General features: G+C 34.0%; 2 protein-coding genes across 9 annotated transcripts; one reads left to right on the top strand and one right to left on the bottom strand.

Annotated features, from left to right (window-relative positions):
* The first annotated feature begins 2,270 nt into the window (after nucleotides 1-2,270).
* Nucleotides 2,271-5,886, top strand: AGT2 (alanine:glyoxylate aminotransferase 2). Of its 2 annotated transcripts, XM_088507796.1 has the most exons (10): nucleotides 2,271-2,402; nucleotides 2,567-3,017; nucleotides 3,140-3,370; nucleotides 3,452-3,622; nucleotides 4,125-4,268; nucleotides 4,369-4,548; nucleotides 4,756-4,981; nucleotides 5,167-5,280; nucleotides 5,381-5,467; nucleotides 5,572-5,886. In XM_088507796.1, exons 2-10 carry the CDS (start codon nucleotides 2,778-2,780, stop codon nucleotides 5,613-5,615), a joined length of 1,437 nt encoding a protein of 478 aa, XP_088363922.1. In that variant the 5' UTR covers nucleotides 2,271-2,402; nucleotides 2,567-2,777; the 3' UTR covers nucleotides 5,616-5,886. The 2 variants fall into 2 exon arrangements, with proteins under 2 accessions (XP_088363922.1, XP_016189944.1); XM_016334458.3 differs by lacking the exon at nucleotides 2,271-2,402 and having other exon boundaries at nucleotides 2,460-3,017.
* Nucleotides 5,887-6,249: 363 nt separating this feature from the next.
* Nucleotides 6,250-10,940, bottom strand: LOC107631122 (transcription factor TGA1). 7 transcript variants are annotated; one of them, XM_088507797.1, is made up of 9 exons: nucleotides 10,817-10,940; nucleotides 9,245-9,474; nucleotides 9,071-9,145; nucleotides 8,412-8,471; nucleotides 8,241-8,318; nucleotides 8,045-8,111; nucleotides 7,514-7,785; nucleotides 7,150-7,377; nucleotides 6,250-6,829 (listed from the first exon to the last, which is right to left on the bottom strand). In XM_088507797.1, the coding sequence occupies exons 2-9, from the start codon at nucleotides 9,401-9,403 to the stop codon at nucleotides 6,662-6,664; spliced, it is 1,107 nt and encodes a 368-aa protein (XP_088363923.1). In that variant the 5' UTR covers nucleotides 9,404-9,474; nucleotides 10,817-10,940; the 3' UTR covers nucleotides 6,250-6,661. The 7 variants fall into 7 exon arrangements, with proteins under 7 accessions (XP_088363923.1, XP_016189946.1, XP_016189948.1 ...); XM_016334460.2 differs by lacking the exon at nucleotides 10,817-10,940 and adding an exon at nucleotides 10,169-10,737; XM_016334462.2 differs by lacking the exon at nucleotides 10,817-10,940 and adding an exon at nucleotides 10,301-10,681.
* Between the last annotated feature and the right edge of the window lie 378 nt (nucleotides 10,941-11,318).

Genomic DNA, 11,318 nt, shown 5'->3' on the forward strand with positions numbered 1-11,318 from the left:
TACCTAAACCATTCTCCAATGCAAATTAGGATGTGCTACATGACATGTAAAATCAATGTGATTGAATAACTAAAATGTGCTAACTATGAATCACTTTCTTTTAAACACATCCAAAATATCTGAGGTCCACTTCCAACGCAGAAGGATTAGCGACGTTGATGAGGACGACCGCGACGAGGAGTAGGACGAAATGAGGCTGGGGACTAAGCGACGAGGAGGAAGGCAATACCAAGGACGAGCGGGACAGACGACGGCGTTGCAGAGGAACGGCGAAGCGAACGAACGGTGCTGGGGATAATGCGGTGGCGCCGAGGAAGAAGGCGGCGACGAGGAGGAAGGCGGCGTGGACGAATAATCACACTGACGACATGCAGCTCTATGAGGATAACGGTTCGATTGAAAGTTTTATCATCTCTTTTAAGGAGTTTTTTGCAGTGTGTGTTAATTAAAATCTTTAAGATTTATTTTTAAATTTTAAAATTAAAATATTTAATTTTACTGAATTTATATTTTTCGAAGTGTATTTAAATGATAATTTATTAATAATTAAAAATAATAAAACTAAAACAGAAATTTCAAATTTTAAATTTAAAATTTGAAATTTTAATTTTATTTAATTTATATTTTAAATATGTGTTCAATTTTAAAAAAATATTAAATCTATTTAAATGTATTTATTTTATTTTTTTAATTATTATAATAAAAAATAGAATATTATACCATTTTTTAAAAAATACCTAGGTGAGTTGTATTCTTTATACCTTAAGGATAAGATCCGCTTATCCAAAAGTTATTCATACAATCATACTCAATCCATCTTTATCGAATAAAAGAAATGATTAGTTAGTATCACGTACCTAACAAGCACTATCATTTATAAGTGTTGTTAGGCTGGGTTTGGTAAAGCTTTTGCTTTTTAAAAGTAGTTTATGAAAGCTGTCTTTTAAAAGATAGCTTTTTAAAAGCTACAGCACTTGCGTTTGGTAAAATCAAATTAAAAATGACTTTTAATAAGTACAAGCATCACAATTGTGTTTGGTAAAACAGCTTTTAAAAGTTAAAAAAAATATAATAAACATGTTTATAACAAAAAATAATTTCTTTTTTTAAATTTTTTAAAAATTTATATAATATTTTAAAATAAAATAATGTTAAAATAAAAAATTCATAATAAACATAAATATAATAAATAAATTCTTTTATTTTTTAACTTTAAAATTTTATATAAGTATCATAAAAATTTATTTTATCCTAAACATCATTACTAAAAATACTAAATTAACATATTTAGTATTTATTTTATTATATAAGCATCATAATAATTAACATATTTACTTGATTTATTCTCTGTACTAATATAAATAGATTTATCATTAGTCAATAATAAAATTTGTATGTAATTCAATGTTAATACTGGGTACGTTCATTACCCACCTATATATATTGGTTCACCTTTATAGATCACAAAAAATAGGACACTTATCTCAAATAAACTACTCTTATAATTATATATCTATATTTACATATGTATATACATGTTGTTATTATAATTTTGACTAATGTTCATGCAAAGAAAATTTTATGATTGGTTTTCATAAACCAGATCAACCTCTTCCCGTTTCAAAGAACAGAGAAAAACAAACATAATAGATCTACTGAAAAAATATAAAATTAACGCAAAAAAAAAAAACATAAATAAATAGAAATTCATACCTAATATGTGATAGAGATGTATTTGTATTGAAATTTGTGAAGATTAGGTTGAAAAATAAAAAATATATGAAGATTGTGTTAGAATTTGTGAAGGTTAGGATGAGAAGTTAGAAATATACGAGAATTTTAATGACAATATAATAGCGGGAAATACGTACGGGAAAATGAAAAAAATTTGGTAAGTATAAGCCAGCTTTGAAAAGCTCCCTCCTAGGTGCTTTCAAAAGCACCCCTAACTTTTAAAAGCCGTAAGCACAAGCACTTGGGCTTTTTAATTTACCAAACGCAAAATGACGTGCACCTCTTAAAAAAGCTTTACCAAACCCACCCTTAGAGTAGGGTGATAATTTACCTAATTAACAAATAATGCAATAATTCATATTGAAAAAAAAAAGAATATACAAAAAGAGAAGATTTTTTAAATTTTTCTTTTAATTAATATTATAAAATATGATCTCTTATTATATATTTTTATATAATAAAAAATTATATTTGATAACTAATTAAAAAATTAAGATAATCCATTTAAAAAGGCTTGGCCTCATCTAATTGAAGACAGCTTGATCCCACGTCAGTGATCATCACAACAACAATTGTTTTGCCATTGGCAGTTGTCACCTTCTTCCACTTTGTTAGTTTGTTTTGTTGGCTACATGTGAACTCGAGGAATTAATTAATTTTTCAAAAATGTGAGAATTGTCAAAATTTATTATTTTTTTGTTATTATTTATCTGTCAATTCGATATTTCGATTTTTTGAGTCAATTTTTTTATTTAATTTTTTACATGCATTTACACTGACGCACACACATGTTACATGTACCTAACCATCTATTAATTTTCCTTTAAAATAGGTTTGATTTCGAGAATCGCATCAATTAATGTCCACCTTCGCTAAGATCATTAATCAATGAGGGAGGGACTGAGGGTGGGTCTGGTGATTTCATGCCACGTCAGCATATTGCGAAGCTGAGATCCCCATTTTACTCAGTAGTAACACTACTTAAATAACACAGTAACACACGCTCGTCTTCTTCTTCTTCTTCTTCTCACTTCTCAGTTCCGATGGCAACGATGCGAGCGTTACTCAAGAAAACCGTCGCAATAGCCAAGCCTAGCAATTCGCGACCTTACTCTTCTTCCATTGGAACTTACGCCGCAGCCACCGCAAACGCTGTTGAGCCGCCACAACTTCCGCCCTTCGATTACCAGCCCCGGCCCTACCATGGACCTTCCGCCGATGAAGTCTTGGCCAAGCGCAAAAAATACCTCGGTCCTTCCTTGTTCTACTACTATCAGAAACCTGTGAGTTAGTTACTTTCTCCACACACCTCTTTTATGAACATCGATGCTATTGGGATGAAGCTTTGTTGGATGTAAATATGAGGTGTGATGGATAATTAACGGTTGGTGTTGGTTTTGTGCAGCTGAATATTGTGGAGGGGAAAATGCAGTATCTTTTTGACGATAGTGGAAGGCGTTATCTTGATGCTTTTGCGGGCATAGTTACTGTCTCTTGCGGACACTGCCATCCTCAAGTTTTAAATGCTATCACAGAGCAGAACAAGCTTCTGCAACACGCTACAACCATATATCTACACCATGCAATTGCTGATTTTGCTGAGGCCTTGGCCCAAAAGATGCCTGGAAACCTTAAGGTCAATCTTCTCTTTATTGCTTATTGCTTAGCTTCTTTGTTTTCGTGTTTCTTCTTTTAATGATTGTTATTTTTATTGCAGGTTGTTTATTTTGTAAATTCCGGCTCAGAAGCAAACGAATTGGCAATGATGATGGCTCGTTTATACACTGGTAATCTTGGTATGATTTCTTTGAGGAATGCATATCATGGGGGAAGTTCTAGTACAATTGCCCTGACTGCTCTCAACACCTGGAAGTACCCTATTCCAGAGGTTTGTCTGAATATTTATTTTATCACAATGTTTTCATTTGGTTTGTTGGCATTTTTAAAGTTCAATCTGAATTATTAGTTGCGTTATTTATCTCCAGATATGGAGATATGACCAATCAGGCCTTTTTTTAATGAAAAATAGTTTCTCACTTTTTCCTTTTCAACTTGCAACCTATACTCTTTCTAGTAGAATAATGCTTAGTTGATGTTGTTGGACTATCACCAAGAAAATGATCATAAATATTATAATTTTTCCCTCTGAACAGATTTATAAAAAATTAAGTTGCAAAGCTTTAAAATCAGTCACTAATATACTGTTACCATTGATTTCCTTTTTTTCTGCTTTCCAATGTATGAAGGAAAATCCGAATAAGTTAATAGAACTTCCAAGTTTCAATTACTACCCCAAACCAATCTAGTTGTAATTATAGCATCATGAAAGTTGTATATTTTATATTAAAGATGGTGAAATACTAATTATTCTTAATACTTTTAAATTTAAGGGTGAAATTCATCATGTTATGAATCCGGATCCATACCGTGGAATCTTTGGCCCTGATGCTAAGAGTTATGCCAAAGATGTTCAAGATCATATTGACTATGGAACTTCAGGAAGAGTTGCTGGATTTATTGCTGAAACAATTCAGGTACGTACATCATGTCTAATAATGGAAATGTTACTTAGAAGTTAGAACACCATGTCAGTGTACTTCTCTATTTAATTTTTTCCCTCATGACTTGGACTAGGGAGTTGGAGGAGCAGTTGAACTAGCACCTGGATACTTAAATCTTGTCTATGACATTGTGCGGAAGTCTGGTGGTGTCTGCATTGCTGATGAAGTGCAAACTGGGTTTGGTCGTACAGGAAGCCACTATTGGGGATTTGAGACACAAGGTGTCATTCCTGACATAGTTACCATGGCAAAGGTCCATATCTCTAATTCCTGAAACTTGGCAAGTTTGTCATGCATTCTGAAGTTTAACTTGGTTTTTCTTATACAAGATTCACTATTTTGTGTTTTGGAACAATATGTTTTGTTCCGGTTTTTTCTTCTTGTAGGACTGATTTTGGTGAATTGTAACTTCCAATTCTTCTGCAGTTATTTCACTAAATCTCACGTTAATATGTATCAGGGTATTGGCAATGGTTTGCCGCTAGGAGCTGTAGTTACAACTCCAGAAATAGCAAGTGTGATGAATCAAAAGATTCAGTTTAACACTTTTGGTGGGAACCCTGTCTGTTCTGCTGGGGGACTTGCAGTTCTCAGGGTTCTTGATCAGGAGAAGCGTCAGGCGCATTGTGCTGATGTTGGTTCTCACATGCTTGAGCGTTTGAGATTGCTTATGCAAAAACATGAAAGTATGTCTTCTTGAATCTTGCATTCTCAAAACATTGTTTTGTTACTGCATTGTAGTTCAACTGCATGTTAACTATATATCTAGCATCCATATATATGCTTGATTAGATAGAAACATAATCTTTGGGTTGACATTATTAAACTTCTCATGTTGCTGCAATTTGTTTTTATTATATATGGTGTTTAGTCATTGGAGATGTGAGGGGAAGAGGTTTAATGGTTGGGGTAGAGTTGGTTACTGATCGAAAAGAGAAGACACCTGCAAAGTCTGAAACTGCTGTATTATTCGAAAAACTTAGAGGTAAGATGAGAATCGCCAAATCACTTAATGCATACAAAGCTCGCATTTGTTTTCTAATGTCTTAAAAGACTTCTAACCATTTACTTGCAATGAATTGAAGAGCTTGGTGTTCTAGTTGGGAAAGGAGGACTGCATGGAAATGTCTTTAGAATTAAGCCACCAATGTGTTTTACCAAAGATGATGCAGGTATATGTTTTAGGTGTTATCTTTAATTAAAATGCAAGATCTAGATTCTTTCTCCAAACCTTCTAGCAAAGTGTGTTTGGCTGATTTCTATCCCAAATGTGCAGATTTTGTTGTGGATGCCATGGACTATGCTATATCCAAGTTGTAAGGTTCAACCAGAAATCAAGAATGTAATGCAGACCATGACTACGGAGCCATATTGCTGCAACGAAGCTACACTTGACAAGTTTTTATTTATTTCACACCCTTATCATTAGAATGCACTGTTCAGTGTTCACTGAACAAGTTAGTACAAAAATAGTGTTCACCTATTGCTAAGGAAGTTTTATTTTCTTAAACCTGTACATTATAAACTGAATGTGGAACTGTGCATGTATATTTTGGATTCAATATCATCTAAATGCTACATTCAATCTAAATAGTAATGTCAATTCCTACAGGAAAGAACGAATAAATTTGCGAACAGAAGTTCGTTTTCGATTTGCATGTTCAGTGAATGAACATGTTTTCAAAGTAAGAGCCAAAACTTTTTCTAATACTGTAATTGAAACACACGAGGAATCATGTGAATTAACTGTGGTTTTTCAGTTGTATCACTAATGAATGACCTATGAATAAATATAGAGGATTATTATACGTTAGTTATTACTTATTAGAAATCATTATTTTTATGATTAATCGAGAGAATATCATACCCTCTGTTATCTTACCTCAGCTATATTTACACGTTCAATCCCTGAATGCCCAAAAATCTAAAATGATACCTAACCTAATCTGTATCATGTTCAAAACAAGCTTCTTGTTTAGAAGGACACAACTTTACACATTCTTTCTTACATGACCAACTCCCATATAGAATAGTTACAAACTTCTTTTCGTAAAATGGGCATCTGCATTTACAAACCAAGTAACAGAAGACTAACAGAAAAATAGGAGCAACCTAGGCACAAATCCATGAGTCATGGCTCTGGTGTGTGTTATATGTATTCTCCATTTCTCAAGCCAGTAAGCTGGCTCAATCCCATCTAACATTGAATGAGTTATAAGGCGCAAATCAACTGGGTTTGACAACACATTCAATAGTAGGTGAGAGTGAATCAGCTCGGTGTATGAAAAACAATGAGTAAGAAAAACAATTGTGTTGCTGATTTTAGTGAAATCTTGGTTACAGGTTGCCTCAGTATTTTTTGAAGGCTAAGGTATTAAGCACTCAGCAGGTTTGGAAGGACGATTAGCCCAGAAAGAGCTCAAAGCTTGCAGGCGTTGAAAATATTCCCCCAAGGCAAGAAGCCACCTCGCAGCCTGCCGTTTTGTAAGTATTCGAGACATTTGCAGCAATGTTTCCTGTCGCAGATGATCAGCCTGTCAAGTTTCAAACATAATAAAGCTTCCTTCAATTTTCTATTGCTCAATCTTCAAGTTAGTGAATGAAGATGTTTCATTTCTTTCTTTTGTTTCTTTTCTTTTCCTTTAAGTAACATGAGTTGGAACAACACTATATTGTTTCCTAGTTTCATCACTTCTAAAACAAATTTGTTGAAATCAAATTGGGTTATTCTTTATTGCAGAATTATGTTCAATCATCACTGTCACCGACACAGCGGTCAAATAATAAACCGGTGGAAGTTAAATTGAATATAACTAACGGGTTTTCATTCAAGAAAGTGAAGTAAATTTCTTACTTGGTTCACAAAGCTCACTAGAGCTGCCAATCTCTCCATTGCAGTAGACATGTTTGGAGTGTTAGTTTGTTCTTCAAGTTGTCCTGCTGCTACAGATTCTGAAACCATTTGTTGAAGTTTGTCCATGCCTTGTGAAAGGGCATCTTCTGCTTGCTGACAAGATTTTCCAAGGTTGCTTATGTCTGACCTTTGTTGCTCTGTCATGGTTTCAATCCTAGGTACCAGAATCTGCAATCAAAACAGTTTTTTTTTTTATTATTAATAATGCATCATCATATCACCATTTACATGCTAAGCTGGTGCTCTCATTCACAATGAGGAAGCTTTCTCAACATCTTTTATTTAACTAGATAGTAAGCATCACCTTTAGAATTTCTGAGGGGCGAAAGCCTCCAATCCAGAAGAAAAATCGTTCGGCTGATGATTTCCACATGCCGGACATAACGTAGAAAGCATCAGCTTTTGCAGCAGCAGATTTCATGCCAAAGAGTTTAAAATAGTGGTTCATTGTGCCATCTACAAGTTCTCCGAGTTCTACGTCACCCATATGAGAACTTAAAGCATTTCTAAGTGCCAAGGTATGTCTATTCCGCTCTTCTAGCCAACGTCCATACTCCATCTCGAAGTTTGCTATTCCTGCAAATTAGATGTTTTTAGAAAGAGCTTAAAAGTAGTAGCAGTAAAGCTTATTGAGAACTTTCTGAACAGAGTTGCAGTTAATTCCCTAATATTAATCTGAGGCATATTCAGTTTAGAGGTATATTCAGCATGAAAATGACATAGAAACAGTTCAAATACTGATTTCACCAACATATTGTGCAACCTCAGTAACAGAAAAAACTCAAGATCAGTGACAAATCAATATCTAGCACTAGCGGCATGATAACAAACAAACCTGAATTTAAAGAGGCAGCAAAACCCAAACTATTAGAACCCAATCCAGTACCACCAATATGTAATCCCTGCAGTTTTGTTGCCCCAAGAAATTGAAAAGAGATCCGAGAAAAAACAAGTATATATTGAACAAATATGAAGTGATCCACAGCAGGAACTGGAGTGAATCAAACTCAGCTTCATGCCTTTCACTTCACCTGTTGTTTTGCATGATCAACCTCTTGCTCTAACTGCATTAGCTTCACGCGACATGATTCTAGTTGCTGTACATAGGCCTGCATAGAAATATCACAAATCACATGAACAATTAGTATATCTAAGCATTTGCTGCACATCTAACATGTTTTTCAATGTATAACCTTTCAAACCTTTTTGCGCAAACGACTCTTACGAGCAGCCTCTCGATTTTGTGCAAGGCGTCTCTGTATCTGCATGTTTCAGCTTGTTAATTCCTTTTTTCTTTCTAACCCTAAAATGAGTATGAATACATGACAGGCATAAAAAATTGGGAACCATAGGACCTCTGAATTTGTTGGTGGGTGTGGGTCAAAATTGCTTTTGAAGGATCAAGCGCTTAGCATTAAGCTAAGAGTTATACAGCTGTTAATTATGCCATAATTCTTATTGTTTAAACCCATTTAACCATAACTAAGCACCATGTTATCTGTTTCAAAATTTCTCCATACAGCTAAAGATGGAGGCAGAATAGAATACTAAAAGGGTGCGACTTCCTATGGCAGAGCGTTACTAAAGATTCAGTTATGATGATTTCAAAACAACACCCTCTAGAATGAGGTTGCCAAAATGATAATTATAGCTAAGAATATCACTTAGTACACAAATTTACTAGCAAAGGCAACATCTTCTGATGACCAAACATAAAAGTATCTACAGAAGTAGAAACATAAAGTTCAAACTTCAAACTGAATATCACACATTTACGAAATATATAGCTAATGGTTTCTGCATAGAGTAGAAAAGTAGAAACCAGTTCATATTAGTCAGGTATAACCAAACATGGTCTTACCTTATCAGCAAGTCTGTTAGCTTCTTGGTCATATTGTTTAGATGTTCCTGGTATTCCATGAGAAGCATATTCTGACTATGTATTTAGCAGCCCAAAATGACATGATTAGCAAGTGAAATTGGTGTGTATTATTGTTTGTGGGAGAGAAAAAAAGAATTAATTGCAAACTTGCACCTGATTGTCAAACTTAATCTCCGCATCATCAATTAAGAGCGTTGATGCACTTAAACTAACATTACTTCTGAAATTCTCTTCCCACATACTAATCTGGTGGATTGGATCATATACTCCCATCCTTCTTGGGGGAACAAAGTGTGAAGTTGGAGAATTCATGCTCTATGGATTGAGAATGACCAGTGCAGTTGACTTAATCAGCTCCAAACACATATGAGCGTACAGATCCACTGTTTTTTTTTTTCAAGATAGAAAATGCATTAAAGAAGCATTTCTTGATAACATCATAAGTAAGCAAAAGTCCAAAACACTGTATAAGTAACCGGAATTTCACTGAAATGTGATCAATTTTGTGTTTGGCAAGGGGGGAAAAGAAGAGAACATTACAGTTTTATGTTACACTGTTAAAGTTGCATACTCTCCAGAATTTAATCTTCTTAATCAAGTATTAACAAATGAAAAACAAAAGATTAATCAAGGTCCAAGAATCAAAGGGAGAAAAATGGATCATGAAGGAAATTGATAAATGAAAAGAATTTCATATTTCTTTGTTAAACTTAAATAAGCTTTTGATTCCAGGAAAACTCAGATTATTACAGCAACTAAGTACAAATTAAAAGTAGAGATTTGTATATTAACCAAGGCTTTTGAGTTTGTCCCTCTACCTCAGCAGCAGACAAAGGTACAAACGTGTTACGCAACAGAATCTAGGAACTAGGATACTGTACTAGTTTGTTTTCAACCAGATAAGGTAACAACCAAAATCGTACTAGTTTGGGTATGCACGTTTCGGGAAACCAAAACCAAAATCACTTTTTCAACAAAAAAACAAAATCATCAAAACCATGTAAGAATACCCTGGAAACTGATGATGATCATCATCATCACACAAGCAATAAAAAAACACCTTGGTGTGTTTATTACCTCTTACTATGTTATTTTCTTCCTCGTTTTCCTCGGCAGTTAAATCTTTCAAATTAGAAAGAAAAAAAAAGGAAAAGCCGAAAAGGGAAGAATAAAAACTATACTCTGAAAAACAAAAACAGAAAAACGAACCTTAGAAAGCTACTTTGAGAAATGGAATTGGAAGCTTTTTTATTTTCCCGCTTAAATATTGATATATATGCAACCAAAAAATATCACGGAACCAAATTCCCAACGCAATCCATTACCCTTACCCAATCCAATCTCTTCCAAATGCAAAAAACCTTAACACCCCCCCCCCCCCCCAACAAAAAAAACTCTAATAAACTTAACATCCCATCATGAAATCATAAACTAGAACTATAATAAAAAAAAATAAAGGCCACATATATTTTTTAAAATATTGGACTTTAAGTTATTAACTTATTATCATGAATATTCATATAGTTTATAATAAAAGAGGTAGACTTTGGTGTATATAGCGTAAAGAGAGAGAGAGAGAGAGAGAAGTATAATTTATGATTGCAATTGTTGTGGTATGTTATGTATGGGTTGCGCTACAGAGAGTCAAAGGATTCACACGAATGAGCTCAGCATCATTAATAATGCTCCATGCTTGATGTTTCCACTTTCCACTATCGTTAATACCTGTGCGCGCCACGTAGATTCGGATTGGGGGATGACGTCATTTTCCGGTTGCCAACGTTGGCCGGCCGGAGAATATTTGTTTGTTGCATGCACACGACAACACAACAGCGTCTTCCACTCACCACTCTTGCGAGTTGCGAGTGCTGAGTTGTGATTATATTTAATATTCTGAATTTTGATGACGATAGAAATGGCCCCAAATATTGCTTCCATTTTGGATTTTCTGACGTGGTTGTCATTTGTGACAACACATATATATCTTTGCTCGTAGTTTTGGAGAATGAAGATTGAGGAATCATCCTTTCCTCCATCAACATATATATTATTTTGAACAACCATGTTAGATGTCATCAAACTCAATTATTAATAAATAATAGAAAAATACTAGAGGATGGTAAGAATTGATTATTTTTATGATCAGTTTATCGTTAATATTTAAAAGTATAAAATAAAATATATTAAATTACTAAATTAAAAGAATCAGACTAAAAAAATTGAATTA

Source organism: Arachis ipaensis, chromosome B3, assembly GCF_059453495.1.
Source record: "Arachis ipaensis isolate K30076 ecotype BB chromosome B3, ASM5945349v1, whole genome shotgun sequence".
NCBI classification, from domain to species: Eukaryota; Viridiplantae; Streptophyta; class Magnoliopsida; order Fabales; family Fabaceae; genus Arachis; species Arachis ipaensis.